At 45.3% G+C, this 25176-nt stretch overlaps 1 protein-coding gene across 2 annotated transcripts in view; it reads right to left on the reverse strand.

Annotated features, from left to right (window-relative positions):
• Positions 1-25176, reverse strand: part of SLC5A9 (solute carrier family 5 member 9) — a 763977-nt gene that overhangs the window by 535855 nt on the left and 202946 nt on the right. For both annotated transcript variants that reach the window (XM_069232707.1, XM_069232706.1), the window contains one exon: positions 15059-15163. In XM_069232707.1, coding sequence (XP_069088808.1) covers positions 15059-15163 — 105 coding nt within the window. The remainder of the gene's footprint in view (positions 1-15058; positions 15164-25176) is intronic.

Below are 25176 nucleotides of genomic sequence, written 5' to 3' on the forward strand. Positions count from 1 at the left end.
GAGCCTGCTAAACAGGACCCCAGTAGTTATGCTCTCTCTCTTAAATTATGGTTATTGCATACTGGTAACCCAGTATTTCACCCAAAATTGGCATACTGGTGCCCCCTTAATAGTCCCTAGTATATGGTACTGAGATACCCAGTGCATTGGGTTTCCAGGGGATTCCTATGGGCTGAAGCATATCTTTTGCCACCCATAGGGAGCCCATGCAAAGGGTTCTGCAGGACTGCCATTGCAGCCTGCGTGAAAAGGTGCATGCACCCTTTCACTGTAATTTACACTGTACCAGGTCACTTATAAGTCACCCCATAGCTGTACATCCAGCCCTGAGGGCAGGGTCCATAGTAGCTGTGTGTGATAGCACCTCTACACTAGCAGATATCCCCTATGACCTCCAGGACCATTTTCCCAGGCCTCGCAAGTGCGGGGATGCCATTTTACACATGCACTAGACATAGGTCACTACCTATGTCCAGCTACATAATTGTAACTCAAAACATAGGCATGTTTGGTATCAAACATGTAGGATTCAGACCCCCCATGCTTTTGCAAGCATTGGTTGTATGATTCCATGCACTCTGGGGGCTCCTTAGAGGACCCCCAGCACTGCCATTACAACCTTCTGGGGTTTGTCTTACATCCTCTCCCTTTGGAAATAGGTTTTACAGGCTTGGGAAAGATAACCTCCCCAAGCCACTGGAAATGCTTTGAAGGGTACAGATAGTGCCCTCCTTGCATAATCCAGTCTACACCATTTCAGGAACCCCATTCCCTGCTCTGGTGTGAAACTGGATGAAGGAAAGGGGAGTGACCACTCCCCTGTCCATCACCAGCCCAGGGGTGGTGCTCAGAGCTCGTTCAGAGGGTCCCTGGGTTTTGTCATCTTGGATTCCAAGTTAGCAGGGAACTCTGGGAGCATCTGAGTGGCCAGTGCCAGCAGGTGATGTCAGAGCCCTCCCCTGATAGGTGCTTACCTGTGTAGCTGACCAATCCCTCTTTCAGGGCTATTTAGGGTCTCTCTGTTGGGTGGTTCTTCAGATTCAGATTGCAAGACTCCAGCAGGAATCCTCTGCATCCTTTAATTCACCTTCTTACCGAAGAAACTGCATCTGGGCCCTCCAGGTACTCTACAAACTGTAACAAAGAAGCAAAGACGACTTCTGCAACATTGTATCTTCAGCTCCTGCAAGTAACTGCCACTGTTTCCAGGTCATGCATCTGACAGACTGCCTTCAGCTTGCACCAGAAGAACAAAGGAATCTCCCTTGGAGGGAAGGAGTCACTACCCTGCTTCAGCAGGCACCCCTCTGCAGCGACGACTGGTGACGTGGGTCCCCTCTCCTGATGAGCTGCATGGATCCAGCATCATGTAGTAGTCCCAATGATCCTGACGTCCTACTTTCCAGCTTTGGTGGAGGTAAGACCTTGTCTCCCCATGCAAGGCAGTGTGTCAAGGCACTGCATGTTTTTTGCAGTTGCCAAGGTTTGTTGACATCCTTCCACAAAGTTCTTCATGCACCGTGCAGGTCCGGCCCCCAGCACTCCATCCTGCAATGCACAGCTTCCTGAGTCGTTCTCCGGAGACATGGAATCCTTTGTTTTAGTGCTGTGTGGGCCTCCTTTTGCACCTCCTTTGTCCCTGTGCTGTGGGACTCTTGTGCATGCTGCCTGATCTTCTGAGGGCTCTTTAAGTTGCTGAGAGCCCCCTTTGGCTCCCCCTCCTGGATGGAGTCCACTAGGCCCCTCCTGGTCCCTGGCAGCGCCATTTCCACTAACCGTACGTTTTACGTGCACCAAGGCTTGTTGAAGGAATCCAGTCAGGCAAACCAGAGTGCAATCATCCATCCAGTGTGGGGCACCATCTGCACCAACTAGAAACCCGCATCCGTCTTCTTGGGTGCAGTACTGACTGTTGTTCTTCTCTGGTGGTTCTTCTTTTGCACCTTCATCCGGGTTAGCAGGGGTTCCTGTTCTCCGTGGACTCTTCTGTGCTTCTTGGACTTGGTCTCCTTCTTACACAGGTCTTCAGGTCCAGGAATCCACTGTTGGTGTTTTGCAGTCTCTTCTGGTTCTTGCATAACCATCCAGCTTGCTCCGTTCTTGCTATGGATCTATATTTGGGCTAATGAATGTGCCTCCTTTAACAGAGAGATCCTGCGGGACTGCTTGGCCTGTGATCATGTGAAGGATATCCCTTGGCTGATGTATATAAGAAAGGTAGCCTATTTTCTGGGGCGCCGGATATGTTTGAGGCTCTTGAGGGTCTGACTAGCCGTGATAAACACTAGGCTAAGGTAAATTTTCAGGAAATCCAGGGTGCCAAAAGAGAGGAGGAGGTCCTAAGGAAAAAATTGGTAAGGGAGTTTATTATGATAAGGATGGGGGTGGGCCCTGAGCCCTATCTCTTAGAGATAAGAAATGTGAGGGAAAGGTGTCTCATTAAGCAATTTCGCCTGGGGTTGTGAGAAGTAACCTATGTTTTCCGCTAGGTCAGTACAATGAAAAATCCATCAGACTCTGCCCCTGTGATGGTGTGTCTTTGCAGATTTGATTCACTTTACCTTGTTCTTTGATTTTTATGCACCTTTTAGGTGCCGTTTCTTACTCCCCCTGAGGAGGCTGAAGGGTTTTGTGCAATATCGCCCAGCTTTTTTTTGTGGGTGCTCATGGCTTCTGATGCATTGGTGTGGCGTGGGATGGGGTCCTTTTTGAAGGGTTCTATTACCTGGCGGAATAATCTGGAGTATTTTCAAAAGTTCTTAACATTTTTTACTTGACTGTTTTATTATCCTGTTTAATTAATTTTATGGTATTTAAATACTGGTGGAATGTAACCAGCTTTTGTGTATTATATTGTTTATTTATCTTTATGGTTGATTATTTTCATACTGAATAAAATATTTTGAGGGTTACTGTTTTTGCTTACGTCTGGGTGAAACTGAAATAACATTGGCAAATTGACTCAATTTCTGGATATTTGTTGCGTTAAATTCTTGAAACATGACAGTATGACACTTAGCTTAATTATGTGCCATTTGTTATAAAATTTTACTGCAAATGCAGAGGAATCTGAATGGCTGTTCAAATTTTTTGTGTAATGCATCCTCGCATCAAAATATGATGTGAGAGCGCATTTAATGCTAAAATATAATGTGAAACAACAGATTTGCATGTAGTTACACATAATTTTGTCAAAAGAAAATCAACCATTTGGGGGTAAACCAATGCTCCACATAAGGAGGATTGTCAAACTAAAACTGATTTAAAACAGATCACCAATGCAAACAGTGAGCAGTGAAACTGGAAAGATGTGACCGTTTGCTGCCACTATTCAAATAGATAAACTGGCTGACAAAGACACCCCACAATTGATTCAAGGTGATTACTGTAACCAATAAGGCAGTCTAACTGAAGGGTCCAAGGTATTTCATGTCTACTTCCGAATGTGCTGCCCAACAAAGTAGCTTAGGTTCAGCACTGGCAATCTTCTCTTCGCCGTCACAGTCCTACCACCTAAAAATGAATCATGAGAGACAAAAGGGCTACTGCAAAAGGACAGGATTTGGAACGCTGCCATAACCTGTAAAATACTTTAAAAAATGATTCCGCAATGTGGCACAATTGACAGAACCACCCTTTGCATGTCTGGAGTTATCCACGACCTTTTAATTTTACTAACATATACATACAAAGTAATTACAGGGTCCTACCGTCGGTTTTCTTTGTCCATTATTCTGATATGGCTTAATTTACATTTTTATTCCTCTCACTGCAGCATACAGTATGGGCAAAGGGTCAGAACACTTTGGCCATTGGCTAAGTGCACTGTGAGCAGTGGCATTCTGTCGTTCTACAAGGAACACATCCATACAAAGTTAGCTCCAGGGACTAGTATGGCATTGTAGCTTTGTAGATTAAATACATATTTTTGCCTTTAGACAATTTTATTTTTAGACTGAAGCTTCCTCAACCATAATGTTTTACAGCAACCTTGAGTAAACAAAAGAAGCACTGACAAAGTCAACAGGCTGGCACAGCCCTTGCTTGCGACAATTGTTACTCAAACACCAGTGGAAAGTAAGTTTGACTCGACATTACTCTAAATGTTTTCTTACCCTTGGCTGGATCGCTGACAGAATATTGAAAACGGAGATTTGTAGACTGAATATTATGTCAAAAATATCAGGGACCTAATATCTAGAAGGTAAGTGCAAATAGATAAGTCTGGATTTACTACTCTTAACTCTACATACGCACCTTAAAATATATATATATATATATATCTCATCAAGGAACATGTATGTGGAGTTATACAGTATAACTTTGCTTATTTACAGAAACTTACCTTCAAGATATTTTTCCCTTGATATTCTAGACGCAATGGCGCTCATTATGTCATTGATGGTAAAAAAACACCTACCGCTGCAGTGATGGCTGCCAAAATACCGTCACTGCGGATACCATCCGTCCACCATACTATGAGAACTGCCAGACTTCCGCCACAAGAAGGGTGGACATCTGTCAGTGATCATAATGGTGGACGGTGGTAAGCTGGCACTGCTACCACCAGCACCACCACGCCAGTCGAAAGCCGCCATCCGTATCATGCCCTGTGATACGGCCTGGCGGTGCTGTGCTGGTGGGGGCTGCTGGCGGTAGCAGCGCCCCTTCCTGTTGCCTGCCGGAAGACCACCTGGAAGAAGGTAAGTTGGGCTTCCGACAGGGGAGGGGGCCGGAGGTGTTGTGTGTGTGTGTGGGGTTGTATGCATGAATGTGTGAGTGTATGCGTAAATGAGTCTGAGTGTGTAGTGTTGTTTGCATGGATGTATGCATGTGTATGAATGCGTGTAAGAATGGTAATGTGAGTTTGTGTATGTATGTCAGTGTGAATGTGTGTACGAATGTGTGCGGGCATGACTGGATGTATACGTGTATGCCAGTGTGAGTGAGTGGGTGTATGTGTGGTGCATGTCCGCGGGTGTGTGCATGTATGGGGGGTAAGTGGATCAGAAGAGTGGGTGAGAGGATCAGAAGGCGGGAGTGTGGATGGAGGTGGGGTACCTGGGGAGTGTTGGGGGGTGGGTGAGCTGCCTACCAGTGACAGGGAAGGGAGGCTGGTGGTAGGCTGGCTATTGACATCTCCAGCCCGGCCGTTGCTACTACCATGTGGTCTGAGTGGAGATGTGGCGGGTTGGCTGCAGCCAACCCGACATTCTCATAATGTACTGCCGGCCTGTTGACAGTACTGCCACCACATTACCACTCACCGCCGGCGTCATAATGACCCCCAAAAGGGTCAACGCAGTGGGACAACACCCAAGAAATCGGGAGGACATCAGGAAGAGGTCGAACGACCTATGGGAGGTAGGGCATTGCTGGATCCCATGTGGCAACGGTTCCGGTGCTACAGGGCAGAAGGACAGAGGCGTCTCATGGAGGCGTTGGGTCATTACTGCAGAGCGGTGAAGGTGAAGTGGCATCTGTTGTAAAGTCAGTCCCTAGTTTCCAGTATGAACGAAGTCCAGCGAGGTCACGATGTTGCGGGCGACCTCATGGGGTGGCGATGAAGTCACAGGGCTGCAGGCGCTGCAATGGCCTTGGATGTCATGGACGTCGGACTTACGACACTCTGAAGTCAGCGAAGTCGGGTAGGATCAGCAGATGCAGCGACTCGAAGCCTACAGGGTCGTCGGCCTCGGGGCAAATGGTGTTGCGGTTCTGGACAGCGGCATCCTTTACAAATTTGCATGGCGGTGTTAGACAGGTTTTTCTATAGAAATTCACTTCCAGTGGCTCAGGAACTGGAAGGGCACCCTCTGGCAAGCTAGAGACCACAGCAGGCAAACTCAGAACTGGGTGGTGAAGTCTTTGCTGTCCTTGTGGCTTCAAAACAGGAGGCAAGCTCTACTCCAGGGCATTGGATATACCTCTCAAGCAGGAATGCAAAACAAAGTCCAGTCTCAGTCCCCTTTCACAGGCAGAAACAGCACCTACAGGATAGCCCGACAAAGCACAGTCACAGGCAGGGGCAGCACTTCTCCTCAGCTCTTCTCCAGGCAGAGGTTCCCCTTGAATCCTTGAAGTAACCTAATTTTCAGGGGGTTTGGTCCAATACATATACCCCTTTCTGCCTTTGAATTAGGGATACTTCAAAGGAAAGTTTCCATTGTTCGCAAGATCCTGCCTTGCCCAGGCCTGGCCCCAGACACACACCGGGGGTTTGGAGACTGCATTTTGTGAGGGCAGACACAGTCCATTCAGGTGTAAATTACCACTCCTCCCTCCACTCTAGCACAGATGACTCATCAGGATATGGAGGCTATACCCCGGCTCCCTTTGTCTCACTGTCTAGAGGAGATTCACAAACAGTCCAACTGTCAAACTGACCCACACAGGTAATCCACAAACAGGCAGAGTCACAGAAGGGTTAAGCAAGGAAATGCCTACTTTCTAAAAGTGGCATTCTCAAACTAACAATCTAAAAAAGAACTTCACTAACAGATATATTTTTAAATTGAGATTTTAGAGACACCAAACTCCACATTTCCATCTGCTCGCAAAGGGAATCTGAACTTTAATAATATTTAAAGGCAGCCCCAATGTTAACCTATACGAGGGATAGGCCTTGCAACGGTGAAACCCACATTTGGCAGTATTTCACTGTTAGGAAATGTAAAACACACCAGTATATGTCCCACCTTTAACATTCACTGCACCTTGCCCATGTTGAATTGGCAGTGCAAGACTGCACAGACAGACACTGCACTGCAATGGCAGATCTGCTACATGTTTACAGGGCTACTCATGTGGGTGGCACAATCAGTGCTGCAGGCCCACCAGTAGCAGTTGATTTACAGGCCCTAGGTACCTCTATTGCACTTTACTAGGGACTTACTAGTAAATCAAATATGCCAATTAGAGTTAAACCATTCACCAATACAATTTAGACAGAGCGCATATGCACTTTAGCACTGGCTAGCAGTGGTAAAGTGACCAGAGTCCTAAAACCAACAAAAACAGGTCAGAAAAAATAGGAAGAAGGAGGCAAAAAGATTGGGGATGACCCTCCAAAAAGGGCCAGGTTCATAACTAAGGAAATGAATTTATCTACTACAAAACTTTAGAATCACCAGGTGAAACATTGTTGGTACATCTTTTAAAACACTAGGCCCCACATAGGTAGAAGTGAATAAGGTCCAAACAGTAGCAATGGTTTGGACTACACTTAAATGCTCTTTACGAACATAACAGTCAGTGCATCAGAAACATCAACATAGTCGCTCTGCATGAATCAAATTTTTGGGCGAAAACAGAGGTACAATATTTATTCATGAATACTACAAATGTCTGCAGGAGTGCCATCCCAATCAAGTGTCAGCATGCGGTAAATTTTATTAACAGGAAACTTAGGAATCCTGCTAAAGAAACCCCTAAAGGACCATAAAAGCATTGACTCAACAACTCACAGCCTTTTGAGCCCTCCAATGACTGAAATATGATACACGTCCTTCCTATTTGTCCAGTAGAGGACCTTGGTTGAAAGTTACTTTCCCCAGTCTTTCTTTCCTGAAAAGTGCTACCATCATTAATACTGCCCTTGGTTTCTGACATCCATTGTTCAGATAGAGTTACCACAGGCTCTATTTGCCTCTTTGTAATAAGTCCTAGCTTTTGGACAATTCAAATGCTTAAGCCAGATCTGTTTAAGGAAAGAGACTCTTTTGGCAGTTATGTCTGTGATTGGCCCTGCCTCAGAATGTAAAACCCCTGTCCAGACCATCTATTTCTACTATTAATGCTTTCATGCCCTTAAATGTGATGAAAAACTGCTGACAAAATCCTGCATCTATCCTTTCCTTATTTCATGGGGCGTTAATGTGTTGTACCACATCAATCCTACAGAAAATAACTTCTGATGACTGCAATTTGATTGTGTAAAGCAAATATTAATCAGACAGCTCTAACCCTGCTCCTCTTCCTTCTACACAAACTTGTCCCAGACTGACAGTTCTACACATGTTGAGTGGCCAGAAAAACCTCCCTTTTATCTCACCCCACATCTTGTTGACTGTTCAAGGAATACATTGGAAGTAACATGGGCAGGAGTCTTGTCCTTGTGTATCAAATCTGAGTCAACAAGGCTGTGGGGACCACTGTAGCAGTAATAATATTGTACTGTATTTCTCACTGGCATTAAATATCTGAAGAATGTACTAAACATGTGTTAGACTTGGCATCCTTAGCGTGTTCTCTCTTAACCTTTTGCCTCTGTTTCCCAGGTTGTTGATGTGTGCTGTACTCTGCTTTTGCTGTTGTTACTACTCTGGGCACTTTACCACTGCTATCCAGAGCTAAAGTGGAAGTGGTCCTATGTAAAATGTATGTGCAATTGGCTTTCCATGATTGGCATATTTAATTTACTAGTAAGTCCCTAGTACAGTGCAGCAGAGGTGCCCAGGGTCTGTAAATCAAATGCTTCTAGTGGGCCTGCAGCAACAGTTGTGCCACCCACATTAGTAGCCCTGTAAACATGGCTCAGACCTGCCACTGCAGTGACTGTGCGTGCAGTTTTAAACTGCCAATTCAACTTGGCAAGTGTACCCACTTGCCAGGCCTAAACCTTCCCTTTTCTTACATGCAAGGCACCCCCAAGGTAGGCCCTAGGTAGCCCCAATGGGCAGGACACGGTTTTCACTGTATAAGGCCTCATAGGTTAACATGAGGGCTGTCTTTAAATATTATCAAAGTGTAGATTCCTTTTGGGAGCAGGTAGAAATATGGACTTTAGGGTCTCTGAGCTCACAATTTAAAAATACATCTTTTATTAAAGTTTGTTTTTAGATTGCGTGTTTGGAAATACCAATTTTAGAAAGTAGGCATTTTCTTGCTTAAACCATTCTGTTACTCTGCCTGTTTGTGGATTCCCTGCCTGGGTCAATTTACCAGTTGAGCTGTTTGCACCTCTCCTCTAGACAGTGACACAAAGGGAGCTGGGGTGTAGCCTGCATATCCTGATGAGCCATCTGTGCTGAGAGGGAGGGGAGGAGTGGTCACTCACACCTGAAAGAGATATGCCTGCCCTCACACAATGCAGTCTTCAACCCACTGGTGTGTGTCTGGGGCCTGGCCTGAGCAAGGCAGGATCATACAAACAAGAGAGACTTTTCTTTGAAGTTTGCCTACTTCAAGGGCAGAAAGGAGTATAAGTAGTGGACCCAAAACCCCTGAAAATTAGATCACTTCTGGATTTAAGAGAAACCTCTGCCAAGGAGAAGAGCTGAAGATCTGAGAGGTGCTGCCCCTGCCTGTGACTGTGCTTTGTTGGGTTATCCTGCAGTTGTTGCTTCTGCCTGTGAAAGGGGATAAAGATTGGACTTTGCTGTGAATTCCTGCTTGTGAAGAACCTCCAAGGGCTTGAACCAGTGGTCTCCAAACATTTTAATGCTGCACCACCCCAGTTGAAAAATAAAAATCATTGGCCCCCCCTCAGATTTGTCACAATTGTTTTATAAAAATGACAATGTTTAAATATGTCTAGATCTATTCAAACATTGCAGTTAAGTGCTGCTACCTTTTTAAAAATGCAATAACATGCTTCTGCTTAAAACAAAGGCCTGTTATCTGTATAATGCTGCTTTCGGCCAGAGTCTGGCTCCCCTTTGGATCACTTGAGGCCCCCCTAGGGAGGCTCGCCTCCCAGTTTGAAGATCTCTGGCTTCAACTGAGATTGCCTCCTGGTGTTGAAGTCTCAGGGCCATCAAAGACTTCGCCTACCAGTACCTGGACTCTCTGCTGAGACTCCTGACCTGCCAAGTGGTGCCCTATCCAGTCCCTGGGCCCTTGAGAGGTGAAGCTGGCAGCAAGAACTGGAAGTCCACCCTCAGAACGCCGTGCGGGGAAATTTACAACGCACCTTCCACGACATGGCTGATAAATGCCACGACGCTGGCTTCGCGGCTGAAATTGATGTTCCACCTGCATCGCGGCTGGAAGATCAACCCTTGTGGCTGGATAAAAGATGTGCAGCACCCGCTTACAGTGGCTAATAATGACACAAACCCCACGCAGCATGTTTTTCTGATACTGTGCGACCGGATTTTTCACGTATCGTCCGTGGGCGTCCAAGTCAACCTGACTCTGTGTGGATCCGAGGTGACCATCCGGAAATCGATGCATCGCTCTCTTGCGTGGGAGAAAAACGACTCATCGCCGACCCGACCTGAGAAGGAAACAACACACGGCCTCACTTGCGAGTAAGGATTTGACGCATCACTGACTTTTCTGACACACGATCGCCCGTGCGCTAACCAGGTGCTTTGTGTAACAACAGCATTCTCGCTGTTTTCTAAGAATTAAGGCCCTCGTTATGACTTTGGCGGTGTTTTCTTAAGACCGCCGAAGCCACGAGCACCAGAAGACCGCCATTGCTGGCGGTCTTTCTCCTGCCCTACAATGGGTACACCCAGATTTCTTCCACACTGTAGGCGGAAATCTGGCAGTTACCAATGCTGGCGGTCAGAGGTGCCTGAGCGGTGCCACCACCTGCACCGCTCGCCAGAAGGATGATGCCAGCTGTATTAAGACCATTAATATGGCCTAATGGTGTCCAGTTGGCAGGGCGCTGCCGGCGGTAGCAGTGCCCATTCCCGCTCCCTGCCGGACGACCTCCTGGCTGGACAAGGTAAGTTGGGCGCCCGACAGGGGAGGGGGTTGGGAGGGTGGGGTGTTGTGTGTGGTGTCTGTCAGTGTGTATGAATGTGTGTGTGCGTATGTGAGTGTGTCTGTGAGTGTGTGGTTGTATGCGTGTGAGTGAATGCGTGTATGAATGTTGCAGTGAGTGCCTGTCTACATGTCAGTGTGTATGCGTGTGAATATGCGTGTGAGTATGTTTTTGTGAATGCGAGCCTGAATGGGTGTCAGCATGTGTGAGTGAATGTGTGTATGGATGAGTGTGAGTATGTGTAATGAATGCGGGTATGGATGAGTGTGAGTATGTGTGAGTGAATGCTTGTATGGATGAGTATGGGTGTGTGTGAGTGAATGTGTGTAAGGATGAGTGTGATTGAATGCATGTATGGATGAGTGTGAAATGGATGCGGGTCTGAAAGTGGAGGTGAATGGGTGTATGCATGGTGGGTGTGTGTGTGCATGTATGCGGGAGGGGGTGCTATGTATATAGGGGGCGCTATGTGTGTAGGGGAGTGAGGAGGTCGGGTGCTTGCTGGGGGGGTGTGGGCGAGCCGTCTACCGGTGATAGAGAAGGAATTCCCTGTCACTAGTAGCCCTACCACCATGGATTTTGTGTTGGTGCTACTGCCGTGGTAACCATGGTGGTAGGCCCGTACATAATGCCGCTGGCGGTCTGCTGTGGACCGCCGGGTAGGTGATGTACATCTCCAGCCCGGCAGTTCATACCGCCATGGCAGTATGAGTTTGAGCAACCTGCCACACTCATAATGTGGCGGTATACACCACCAGCCTATTGGCGGTGATACCTCCACATTTACCGTGGCGGGTCTTAATCAGGGCCTAAGATTCTTAATATTTTGAAAATTCACATCTTGACTTCTGTATATTGGATTTTTTCATTTTGGTTTTGTTTTGTTCAGATAAATATTACCTATTTTTCTAACCTGTGTTGTGTCATTGTGTAGTGCTTTCACTGTATTACTATGTGTGTAGGTACAAATACTTTACGCATTGCTTCTTAAGTTAAGCCTATCTGCTCATGCCAAGCTACCAAAGGGGTGAGCGGGGGTTAACTGAGTGTGTTTTTCCTTTACCCTGACTAGAGTGAGGCTCCTTGCTTTGACAGGGGGGAACCAGACTGCCAACCAAAGACACATCACATGCAAATAGAATAAAGGAGGAGAAATAAAGATATTTCTCTTTGTTGCACAAGCTTCACTAGGCACACCACTTCGGTGCAAACCCATGATTACTGACTTTTGTAAATAGGGATGTGTGTCAAAATTCTGGGATGCCCATGCTCCACCCCTGTAAAGCCTATCTGATGCAAAATAACAGACAGCAGTGTTATGAGCTGCCTTGCCTTATTTTTTTTTTAACAAAGCCATGCAAATCGGGCTTGCATGGCTTAATAAATGCAAAATAGAATTTACGTCAGTGCTGCATCAAAAAAGTGATGTAACCACAACACAAAATTTCATTTAATATGGGACTAAATTCTTTAACTTATCAATGCATTTTATAGAGGAATCAATCTTATTTCATTCAGTTTGTTAACTGCAGCTCTTTTTTCGTTGATGTTTTAGTCAGCACTCAAAGTGCAGGCAAGACGTAATGGATTTTTCAACGCTTGTTATTAGATTCTTGCATGCATCATATGGTGGACCCCTGCAAGGAAACTCAGCTTTGGAAGGTCAGGACTAAATACCATTGGGTATATTTATCAGTTGGTTTGCTTCACTATTGCACCACAAAACAAGGTGAAAGAGCGACACAAACCTTATATGTGATTTATGCAAGGCCACTTTGCGTGGCCCTAATTGGCTCCATAAATCTGGAATAAGGCAACGCAATGAAGCACAGTGCAAATCATTGCCTTACTATGTCCAGAGAAGGTGCATTTACCAGAAATGGTAGACCTGGGAATGTGGCAAAAAGATAAGCCTTCTCTGGTAAGGCGTAACAAGGAGAAATATCTTTATTTCTCTTTGTTACTTCTCCTTGTTACTTCCTCTTTCTAGGTCTGCTGCATTGGGCAACACACATAAAGGAATATGCCTCCTTGGGGCAGGAAGGTGCCCCTATCTAAGCAAAAACCATCCTGTAGGTAACACCGGCTCCCTTGCACTATAGTGCAAGGGAGCCTAAGCTGGCACTATGCTGCCAAAAGGGCGCCAGTGCAGGGTGCATTCCTGCCCTTTTCCTGTGATGCAGCACTGCAAGGTGACTTGCTGCACTGCGTCAGCCTCTCATAATTGGGCCCCCCATTAACCTTGCAATAGACTACAAGCAGTGGACATGTGGTACATCTTCTAACAACTTGGAGATTCTAACAGCGAACCTTCTGAACGTACACTTCTGAAACTCAGCGATGCCTCAGACTCTAAATGAATTGGAAAACTCTCCTGTGGGCACAAAAGGGCATCCACCAGTTTACAGCAAATTTCCTAGAACAGCCCCTCTCAAAATGATGTCTGAAAACAGGGCCGGCTTTAGGACTGGAGGTGCACTGTGCGATAATTTATTGTGGCACCTCCCACCCCATGACCCCCTCCTCGGATTCACTCACTACTGCCTGGCAAATTTGCCCCATATGTCTCCATCGCTCCCCTTTCACATACATTCATGTGTTTTAAAGCACTTGTAAAGTCTGGCTTTACTAATCCACTCAACTAGCCACATAAACTATAGGGGTATATTTAAGAGCCCCTATCGCTATTCTAATGCCAAATTAGCATCAACTTTTTACGCTAATGGGGCGTTAGAAGGCCAAAAACGTTGTGCCATATTTACAAAGTGGTGCAATGCTTGCATTGCGCCACTGTGTATCCCTTTGTGCTACATTATGCCTGAATCAGGCATAATGTATACAAAGGAGACATCCCCCCGTTAGGGGGGCCAAAACAATGGTGCAAAGAAATCTGACAGATTTCTTTTCGTCATTTTTCTCTGTCACTTTTAATGCCTGCTCAAAGCAGGCGTTAAAAGGAGGCGTCTGTTGGTTACAATGGGCTTCTGGGTGCTTTGCAGGATTAGCATTAACAAAAAATTACGCTAATTCTGCAAAGTGCGAGTCTAGAGTCAAAAATTCTGACACTAGTCCCCTAACTACCGCCATGTTGTGCCATTTTTTAAATACAGCGCACACACTGTGGCGTTAGGGGAGTGCTTAGGGGCACAAGAAAAGTGGTGCAGCACTGTGTGAAGGGCCATGTTTTTTCAAAGATGCCCCATAGAGGCATATTTAAGAGCCGCTAGTGCCATTCTAACGCCACATTAGTGTAATTTTTTTAAGCTAATGTGACGTTAGAAGGCCAAAAATACGGTGCCATATTTACAAAGTGGCGCAATGCATGCATTACGCCACTTTGTAACCCTTTGCGCTACATTATGCCTGCACCAGGCTTAATGTATGCAAACAGGCTATCTCCCCGTTAGGGAGGACAAAAAAATGGTGCAAAGAAATCTGTCAGATTTCTTTGCATCATTTTTTTCCAGCACTTTTAAAGCCTGCTCACAGCAGGCATTAAAAGGAGGCTTCCATTGGTTACAAAAGCTGCCACTGGATAAAACTCCCATCTCTCTTCCTCTAGCAGGAACATTAATTGCAAGAGGTATCTTGACATTGTAATTGTTTCTTGAAGGCTAAATGCACAAGGAACTTTCCAGCAGGTGCTTTTAAATCGCAAGTTTCGGAAGTAATTGCTAAACACAGCGCCCCCCGGAGGTCAGCACCGCTAGCACCGCCCAAAAGCCGGCCCTGCCCGAAATCCAAAACAAGGATGTTAGAGTAAAAGAGCTGATTAGCACGCAGACTGCAAAAGCGCTACTTTTTGTTTCCATCTTGTATATCGCTCCTGTGCCCTTAAGGTTTTGACTCCATGTCCTAGTTTTGACCGACAAAACAGTTTCTTTTTTTGGCAACCGAATGTAATTTATTTATTGTGCTACTCAATCATCAATGACAAGATAACATGTCTTATGGCAGAGATAACTGCAACAAACACGGGCGTTTCTTTCTAAATGGAGACAGGAGTTCTGATTTACAGACATAATATTTTCTTAAGAAGGACAAGGACATTTGATTGTGCCCTTCAGTTCCAAAAGCTTTCCACGTTCCAACGAAATCGGAATTGCAATGTGGCATACCAAACTCAGATGCGAATGTAAACATTTGCTTTGTCTTACACTTTGGCTCCTGACCTGTACATAAAAGTTCTAAAGGCATGTCACAACAAGTTGAAAGACACGCTGTATTGACTATGTGACACACTTCCTGGTTTGCAAGCCAAGTTTTACCATCACTGATTAATCTGACAGGCGGGGAACACAGTAGACAGCATAACTTGAGCCTGGCATAGATTCTTACATTCCACTCGAAGGCTCCGACTGCCAGACCTCCAGCCGCTGCAGTGCCCGCCATGCCAACGAACAGGCCGCTGCCCACATTGCTCGACATGAGCGAAGCCCCGATCTGCAGGAAAACCACAGAAGAGAACAGACCATGAAGTTTAAACGGATGGCTGTGCATTAGTGTACTTGTACCATCTTGGACCAATATTGAACAATTAAAATAATGCCTTTGCACATTATCACTTCTGCTCTTCGTATAAAATAAATGCAACCATGTGAGCAGCATAACTTTGATGGAAAGGAAATTGAATGGCACATTTCGAAATTTTAATGCACATAAATAATTACAAAAACGAAACCTGCAGTGTTATCAACAGTTGACCTCTTGATAAATTAGGGCAGTGAGCCTTCCTCCTATGTGATCAGTATGGTACAAATTACAATGTGTAGGTTATGCACTTGGACATATAGCTACATAGTATAACGTGCACAGATAGTCCTGCATGTGACACTGTATATTGCTCGGCCGCCCAATGAAGTGAAGAACATACACCTTGACAGGCAGATTCCTGTAAAAACCTTGACTGTGTGCATTGGCACTAAGCTGCCACGGCTGTCCACTAACTTCATGTGAGCCTATTTTTATTTGGGCCTTGACATCATACTAATCAAGTGTCAGTGCAGAAGCATAGGCATGTCCCTGACAATGTGAGATGCAGCAACTTTCCTATGACCTAGAGAAGTGCACAACCAAGCATGCTCTCATAGCAGGCAGAGGACAACTGTTTCTGTCTTGGGTATAATCATAAATCTGTGGTGGCAGTTTATGCTGCTTAGCTGCCACGTTTCCCAGGTCCATGCATCATATGCTGCTCCACACCAATTTTTCGTTGTTGAATTCTGAGACATGTAGGGGGGCATTCTGACGCCAGGGTCGGCGGGAGCACCGCCGACAGGCCGGCGGTGCCCCGCAGGGCATTCTGACCGCGGCGGTTCGGCCGCGGTCAGATGCGGAAAACCGGCGGTCTACCGCCGGTTTTCCGCTGCCCATGTGAATCCTCGCGCTCCGCCGCCATGGGGATTCTGACACCCTATACCGCCATCCTGAACAGGATGGCGGTATGGGGTGTCGCGGGGTCCCCGTAAGAGGGCCCCACTTTGTATTTCAGTGTCTGCTATGCAGACACTGAAATACGCGACGGGTGCCACTGCACCCGTCGCACCTTCCCACTCCGCCGGCTCAATTCTGAGCCGGCGTCCTCGTGGGAAGGGTGTTTCCCACTGGGCTGGCGGGCGGCCTTTTGGCGGTCGCCCGCCAGCCCAGTGGGAACCGCCAGAAGACCGCCGGGGGCCCGTAGTCTTGTTTATTTCATTATAAGACAGGTCTGTAAGTCTCAGATTTTAAAGAAAACAGCCTTAAATGGAGCAGCACATAAAGTATGGATCTAGGAAACTTGACAGGAATGAACCTGTTTTGTGACTGTTTAGGCCCAGATTTATGAAAAAGTGGTGCATCAGCTGTGATGCTCCTTTTTTACTGCACTCCCTACTGGCACCTAACGACACCATGGTTGTGCCGTATTTAGCATACAGCAGTGGTTCCCAACCTTTTGGCTTCTGAGGACCCCCACTTTATCATTATTGGAGCCCGGGGACCCCCACTGAATCATTATAAGAATCTGGGGACTCCCTCACTGAGTCATTACTGAAAGCTGGGGACCTAATCAGTTAATATCATTTAATTTTCTAAGCAGTCGCGGACCCCCTGAGAAGGCTTCGCGGACCCCCAGGGGTCCCCGGACCACAGGTTGGGAACCACTGGCATACAGCACACCATGGCAGTAGTTCTAACAATAGCGTCAACATTTTTTATGCTATTGTGGTGCTCTGCTACACTAGCTTTAACAATTTTGACACTAGTGTAGCAAAGTGCAAGGAGGCGTATTGACTTTAATGGGTGTGTCATTTTAATGCCTGCTCTTCAAAATGACAGAAAAATGGCGCAGTGAAATCCTTTAAATTTCACTACGCCACTTATTTTGGGCCTCCTAGCACTGGAACTCCCCCCTTGAATACATTATACCTGGCACAGGCATAATGTGCACAAGGGTTTACAAAGTGGCGCAAAGCAAGCATCACGCCAGTTTGTAAATATGGCATGGGGGAAAGGACACCTTAATGCCACATTTGAATAAAAACTAATGACGCAAATGTGGCGCAAGGAGGCGCTAGGGGCTTCTTACATATGCCTCTTAGTGTGACCATGCCTTTTTAACTGTAACAGTGAGAGAGTGTGGGCTACTGACCGCTCTCATGTAAAGTTCCACTGTTATGTGAAACTCCAACATCCTTTGTGAATGCTGACTGAGCATGCATGTACAGTGAGGATGTGACATGTAAAGCAGTAGGACGCTGTGTGCGCATGTGTGAGTCTGAGTACTGAAACCAGTGGAATCCATTTTGGATGCCCCTTTTTGCACCATGGCATAAGGTGGAGGATGAGAAGGATGAGGAGAACTGTCTGCATTCATGTGGCTGCATATCCACAAAATGAAGTGAGAATGATGGAGACTGGGCTACCTTTAGAAATTTTATGAATACTTTGTTAGCAAGGGGCTGCTGATAGGCTCTCCTAGAGTACTGCCATTTGGTAGATGATAGGCATGACAGGTGGGACTGCAGTTTCTATAAGGGGATTACGTTTCTAGACTAGACCTACCCTTTTGTCTATCTCTGATGACTGCTTCAGGAAGGCTGATAACATCCAGATGCAGGAAACTTACACCTGATTGTGTCCACGTTGTGGGTGCTCTGGCGTGGAGCAAATTCCAGTGCTAGCTGATGTGAGTAGCATCACTTTTCACAAGGCCTGTGGAGCAGATTTATCAATCTTTCATGCAGCCCAATGCAGCAAGCCATCTTGCTGAACTGCTCTGCATGAATGTGAAAGGGCAGCAGTGTGCTGTATTTAACATTATATAGAGCATTCCTGCTCTTTCCTAGCACTGCTGCACTTTTTGGCTGCCTAGCACCAATGCAGGCACACTTGCATTATGTTGCAAGGGTCCCGGCATTGTAGCCAGGATTTTGTTTTGTGCAGGAAGGAATACCTTCCTGCACAAAAACAGTCCACAGCAGCATTTTCCTCTTGTGATGTATGCTTGTTATGTAGCACACATAGAAAGAGGGAAAAAAAAGAAGAAATAAAAATATTTCTCCTCATTACATCTCACAAGGAAGTGTAACATTTTAACACATTCCCAGGTCTAGCACTAATTGTAAATCTGGGAATGCACTAAAATCCATGGGTTGATGCATGGGGACGCCGATGCTCCATCCATGGAGCGCCTCCTCGTGGCAGAGTAATGCAAGGCAGTGATTTGCACTGCCTTGTGTTACTCTAGATTTATCAAGCCATGCAGGGCCATAAAAGGCGGCCTTGTGTGGCTTGATACATTTCACTTCATCACCCATTCACTCTTGCATGGGGGGCAGCCTCAAAAGTACGGTTGGGAGTGTTCATTCACATTTTAATTTGTCAAGATTAATTATGGTTCACAACATTGCTTTTGAGATTTTGATGTCAAGATTTTTGGCTCAGGTTTGTGACCTGGAAACCGCCTGACTCCCTATAGGACACATACATGCAACCTTTTCATCTTCCTTGAGCACTCATAGATTCATGCCAACCACGAAAGAACATATTTGCTTCTTGGTTCTAAATCCCTCTGGCCTGCACCATAAATCATAGAAACCTCTTCAACATCTTAACTGGTGCCACAGAAATTGTATGTTGTATTCCCTACATAGTCTCAATTTTACATGTCCCCCGTATAACACCTCTCCTCATACCTTTCTGGTAGACACTCAAGTTATATTTAGGTTACCATGCTATCACTCCTCAATTATTGTTCTCCTTATACCCTTGTCAATGCTCTGCAAGTTGCAAGTGGAGTCTGTCTGCACATTTGTTGCCTGATCCAGTCGCAACATCATTCCCACCATGGCTAATGTAAGATCTTGATCAGACAATAAAGTTATTGTGGAACTTAGAAACCTTAACAAAGAAGGTGAGATTTACACATAGCAGTGCATTGGTGTCCCACCAACATACACAGAAACATAAATGTATCAGGCCATTTGTCCCTGCCCTGCTTTCACAGTAGTAGTAGCGGTAAATTGTTTTATTCATTTAATACTAACCAAACCCTTTCCCTCAAAAAAAGTTAATGTATAAATTATTCGTGCAACACTTCAAACAATAACACAGTGAAAACACACCACAAAAAGGATCCCTCACCAGACTAGAACAAAAGAGTGCTTTTAATGAATAAAACAAGACCAAACATCTGATTAGCAGAACCCGAAATATGACATTTTAGAAATTTAATTAAAAATAACACCAAAAAGCTCAAAGCGCCAACTGTGTATATCTGGTCGCGCTGGACTGGGAGAAAGTCACAAGTTCAAATCAACTGTGATCGAGCCACAGCTGAGGCAATGTGTCTGTTCTGAGGTGTTGCAAGGCTACAATTCATACTCTTGAGTCTTTGCCAAGGATCCATAATCGAACAAGAGTCGAGCAGTCGAGGCCATGCACTGTATCTGAGGAGGTCTGAGGCTGCGATGCATGAACTTGCATCATCACTGAGGCTACCCCAATGAGAGATTTGCAATGTGAGGGCCTGCACCATGAAAGTTTTGTGCAGGAGGTGATTATGATGCGAGCTGAGAGGTTGATGTAAAGTCCTTGCGCTAAAGGAACCCTTGCAGCAGAGGTGATGCATTGGTTCTGTTCAGGACTGTGCTGCACAGCAGAGGAGATTAAAGTGACCTGGCAGAGCACCTTTAGGCCGACTTCCAAAGGTCCAGGACTGGTGTGGTTCCACTTTGTAGGTAAGGACTCACAGATGCAGACTCCAAGTGCTAAGTTCAAGGTTGTTGGAGCCTTCTGTCCCTGAGGCTTTAGTCAGGGGGCCAGCCAACTATCCTTTTGAGTCACTCTGGGGTCCTGGGTTCAACAGATGCACGTCCAGTACTTCTCACCCATACAAGCGGGCAGAAGGTCAGCACAGCAAGGCAACAGTCTTCAGAGAAGCAATCCAGAAGAGTTGCAGTCCTTTCAAACAGCAAAGTAGTCTTTCTTCCTGGCAGAGAATCCACAGGTCTAGAAGTGTACTGAAGAGTTGGTATCTGAGGTTCAATATTTATACCTTGACTTTCTTTTGAAGTAGGAGAAGCTTATAGAGGTTCCCCTTTGACGTGCACGTGTTCCTGCCTACCCTTCCCTGGCTCCAGACTATCTAAAGGGGGTATGACACCCTTTGTGTAAAGGCAGGACACCGTTCTATTCAAGTGCTATGCCCAGCTCCATCCTCCCATTCTGCCGGTGATGGCCCATCCAGGCACACCTAAGCTCTCTATTTTGTGTGGCTGTCTAGGAGGAATACATTAAGATAAACTGTCTGCTACACTGTCATGTGACCCAAGAGGCAAGCTACAGGCACTAAATGGCTAAGGTAGGAAAATGCCAACTGTGTACAAGTGGCATTATTCAAAATTGCAATTTGAAATTCGATTATTCCATAAGAGAGGAATCTACATTACAATTCCAAGACACCAAACATGAACTAGTTACCTGATCCCATTCGGAAGTTAAAGCTCATTAAATGTAGTAAGGTAACTCTAATGGTATCCTATGGGAGAGGTAGGTCTTACAGTACTAAAAACTATTAAAAAATGTAAAGCTTAAAAGTACATGTCCAACCTTTTAAATACACTGCACCCTACCCAATGGGCTGTCCCCAGCCAATGCTAGGGGTGACATCAGTTTTAAAAAGGAAAGTTTGACGCTGGCACAAGGTTTATTTTGGCAGGTCAAAATGGTAGCTTAAAATTGCACTCACAGGCTGCAATGGCAAGTGTGAGGAATTTTTAAAGGGATAGTTAAGTGGGTGGCACAATACGTGGTGTAGGCAAAATTAGAGAGTTTAATTTACAGGTCCTGGCTATATGTACTACCACGTTACTTGGCACCTATAAGTAAATTAAATATGTCAGTTGGAGAAAAGCCAATGTTAGCATGTTTTAATGAGTGAGTGTTGGACTTTTCATCCTTGGGGTGGTCTCCCTTAACTTTTTGCATCTGTTCCCCAGGTTGTTGATGTGTGCTGGACTCTGATTTTGCTGTTTTTGTTACTCAGGGGACCTTACCACTGCTAACCAGTGCTAAAGTGCAAGTGCTCCTTCACAAAATGTGTATGTAATTGGCTTATCCATGATTGGCATATTTGATTCACTAGTGAGTCCCTAGTAAAGTGCACTAGAAGTGCCAGGGCCTGTAAATCAAATGCTACTAGTGGGCCTGCAGCACTGGTTGTGCCACCCACATAAGTAGCTCTGTAATCATGTCTCAGACCTGCCACTGCAGTGTCTGTGTGTGCAGTTTTAACTGTAAATTCGACTTGGCAAGTGTACCCACTTGCCAGGCCTAAACCTTCCCTTTATTACATGTAAGACACCCCTAAGGTAGGCCCTAGGTAGCCCCAAGGGCAGGGCACAGTGTATGGTTAAGGTAGGACATATAGTAATGTGTTTTATATGTCCTGACAGTGAAATATTGCTAAATTCGTTTTTCACTGTTGCAAGGCCTGTCCCCCTAATAGGTTAACATGGGGGGCTACCTTTAAATCTGATTAAAGTGTAGATTCCCTTTGGGAGCGGATGGACATGTCGAGTTTGGGGTCTCTGAGCTCACAATTTAAAAATACATCTTTTAGTAAAGTTGATTTTAAGACTGTATGTTTGAAAATGCTACTTTTAGAAAGTGAGCATTGTCTTGCTTATACCATTTCTGTGACTCTGCCTGTCTGTGGATTCCCTGTCTGGGTCAGTTTGGCAGTCGGGCTGATTGCACCCCACACTAGACCGTGACACAAAGGGAGCTGGGGTATAGACTGCATATCCTGATGAGCCATATGTGCTGGGTGGGAGGGGAGGAGTGATCACTCACACCTGAAAGGGCTGTGCCTGCCCTCACACAATGCAGTCTCCAACCCCCTGGTGAGTGTCTGGGGCCTGGACTAGGGAAGGCAGGATTTCACATTCAAAAGAGACTTTACTTTGAAGTAGGCCTATTTCAAAGGAGAAATTGAGTATAAGAAGGGCACCCAAAACCACAGACTTGAGAAACACTTCTGGAAACAAGAGGAACCTCTGCCTGTAGAAGAGCTGAGGAGCTGAGGAAGAAGAGCTGCCCTGCCTGTGACTGTGCTTTGTGGAGCTATCATGCAGTTGCTGCTTCTGCCAGAATAAGAGGACTAAGACTGGACTTTGTGTGACTTCCATCTTGAGAAGAACTCTCCAAGGGATTTGATTTAGAGCTTGTCTCCTGTTGTTTGAAGTCTCAGGGACAGAAAAGATTTCTCTCTGCCAGAACCTGGAGTCTCTGGAGAGACTCCTGCTCTGCCCTGTGGTGCCCATCCAGTTCCTGGGACCCTGGAAGGCGAAGCTGGCAGCCTAAGAAGAGGAAATCCACGCACAGAGAATCGTGCGGGGAAAAGATTGACGCGACTCCGATCTGCGGCTGAAGAAACGACGCGCCGCCGGCTCCGCAGCTGAAAATCGATGCTCGGCGGAAACGCGACCGAAGAATCGACGCACGGAGCAGGAGAAACGACGCACAGCATAGCTGACAGAGGCTAGGGGATCGCAACCCGTGCTGCATGGTTTTTGGATCATCATGCAGCTGGATTTCTGACGCAAGTACAGCTGGGCGTGTAAAAACAACGCAAGGCCTGCCTAGACCCAAGAGTGCTGACCGGATCGACTAATCGCTCTCCTGTGGAGAGAAGGAGCGATGCGCCCGACCCAACGAAAGGAGAAACGATGCAAGGTCCCGCTCCTGAGTGGAATCGATGCATCGCAAGCCCTTTTTGACGCACACTCACCCGTGTGGGGTTGTTATTGACGCACCCAAGGTACTTTTTCACACTAACACTGTTAGTGTGTGTTTGAAATTACTCAAGGACTCTTTTTGATTTTTAATTGATAACTTGACTTGTGTATTGTGGATTTTTGTAGTTTTGGTCTTGTTTTGTTTAGATAAATATTTTCTAATTTTCTAAACCGGTGGTGTGCCATTTTGTAGTGTTTTCATGAAGTTACTGTGTGTGTTGGTACAAATACTTTACACCTAGCACTCTGAAGTTAAGTCTCATGCTCTGCCAAGCTACCAAGGGGGTAAGCATGGGTTAGCTAAGGGTGATTCTCTTTTACCCTGACTAGAGTGAGGGTCCTTGCTTGAACAGGGGGTAACCTGACTGTCAACCAAAGACCCCATTTCTAACAGTGAGCATATGCACTTTAGCACTGGTTAGCAGTGATAAAGTACACATAGCTCTACAGCACTAAAACAAGATCAGCAAAAAATAAGCAGGATGGCAAAATGTTTGGTGGAAAACCACCCTAACGCACACAGATCTAACAAGTGGAATTTCTTAAAAGATAATTCATTAGATCAGTTGAGTATATTATCAAACCAAATTCCTAAATAAGAAAAGCAGATTACTTTTCACTTGACTTTTCACTATAAAAATTCTAGATTAGGCGACGTAGGCCCCAAAGGCAGCACATAAAACTCAGTAAATTCAGTAAAATTGGTGGATAAGTCTAAGTTGTCCAGCAAATTTATGTAAGACTCCACCTGCATATAAAAGTACTCCTGCTTCCACAGAAGTGACTATTCTTCAGCTCAATGAAAAACAAATATGAATTTTTTGATCCAAAATAACGAAGGGGGGAAATTAAATCACCACTACACTTACAAATCTGTCCTCTCTCAGTCTCCTCAACAAAATATAAACTACTATCAACTCTGCAGTGCCTCCCATTTTTGCAGAGTACACAACATTATTTTCACTATCTTCAGTTCAGGCTTTTAAAACACAGAGAGAACAGAAAATGTGTTGCTGGAAATCATGTCTAACTGTTAGAAACCTTCTTTTTCTTACAATGCCAACCTAACACTAACCAAATGTATCCCTAACACAAAACAACTGTATTCTCTTAACCTGTTTAAGGCAACTTAGTCAAATGCTACTTGTACTCTGCTGGTTTGAAAACACATAAATAACTCCTGATGTAGTCAGGATACCTTCCCAAAATCTCCTGTATTTTATAATTTACTTTAAGTAAAAAAGGGCTTCTTCTTCTGTAAACTTACCAAAGTGGCACTACTCTCTGCAGAAACCACCCCTACGAGCATCTCCACTTGTGTTCCCACATGGCATATCTCTTTGCCTACGCCTATAACATTCCCTGAAGCCCCCATTTTAATTCCACATTATTGGCTCCTCAGGAAGGTAATATCATTACATATATTTCTTAAATATAGCTTTTCTCATATGTATTCACTATTATAAAATATCCCACTTCCAAGTGAGAGTTTCATTTAGATAGTCCCAATAGGTAGAGCATATGCCACATAAGCTGCATCTTTATTCATGCAACTATTTGGTAACCTTGTAATGTAATAGTAACCTAGGGATACAATTATTACTTCTCTATCTAGGGAAACCATGCCAAAGGCCTAATGAAAGCTTCTCAGTTACCTTTACTAAGTCAAGTTAAATATCCTGTCCAAATCTGCAGGGACTGGATGTCTCCTCTCTAATGACACAGAGCACATGGTTGCGTCTACTCAGATTACCTTATAAGAGAGGGGATGGTGGTAGCAGTGTTGCAGTGCTGATAAAGCTCAAATCAACAGCTGACAATCTCATTCTCAGTCAGTTATATTCCCCTTGGAAAAACTGGTGTAGGCAGCACTTTGCTGTTAGCTGTCTTCTGAACCTTCAGACCAATAACAAGCTATTATTTCTTGTTTCTGTTCAACAATACAGTTTGTAAGGGAAAATAACTATAACCAAATCCTCATTCACTTTGAAATCAAAAAGGATCTCACTGGTTATCATTGATGGCATGTCCTGCATGACAAGCCATCAAAGGAATATTCGCCTGCCTCCTTTTCCTGTGTAAGCATAAATGGTCTCTAAAAATATTTGGTGATAAGAATGGGTTAATAGTTACACAACACATTTTAATAAAATGACTTCAGAACTACCAATGAACACA

Source organism: Pleurodeles waltl, chromosome 4_2 (assembly GCF_031143425.1).
Source record: "Pleurodeles waltl isolate 20211129_DDA chromosome 4_2, aPleWal1.hap1.20221129, whole genome shotgun sequence".
NCBI lineage: Eukaryota > Metazoa > Chordata > Amphibia > Caudata > Salamandridae > Pleurodeles > Pleurodeles waltl.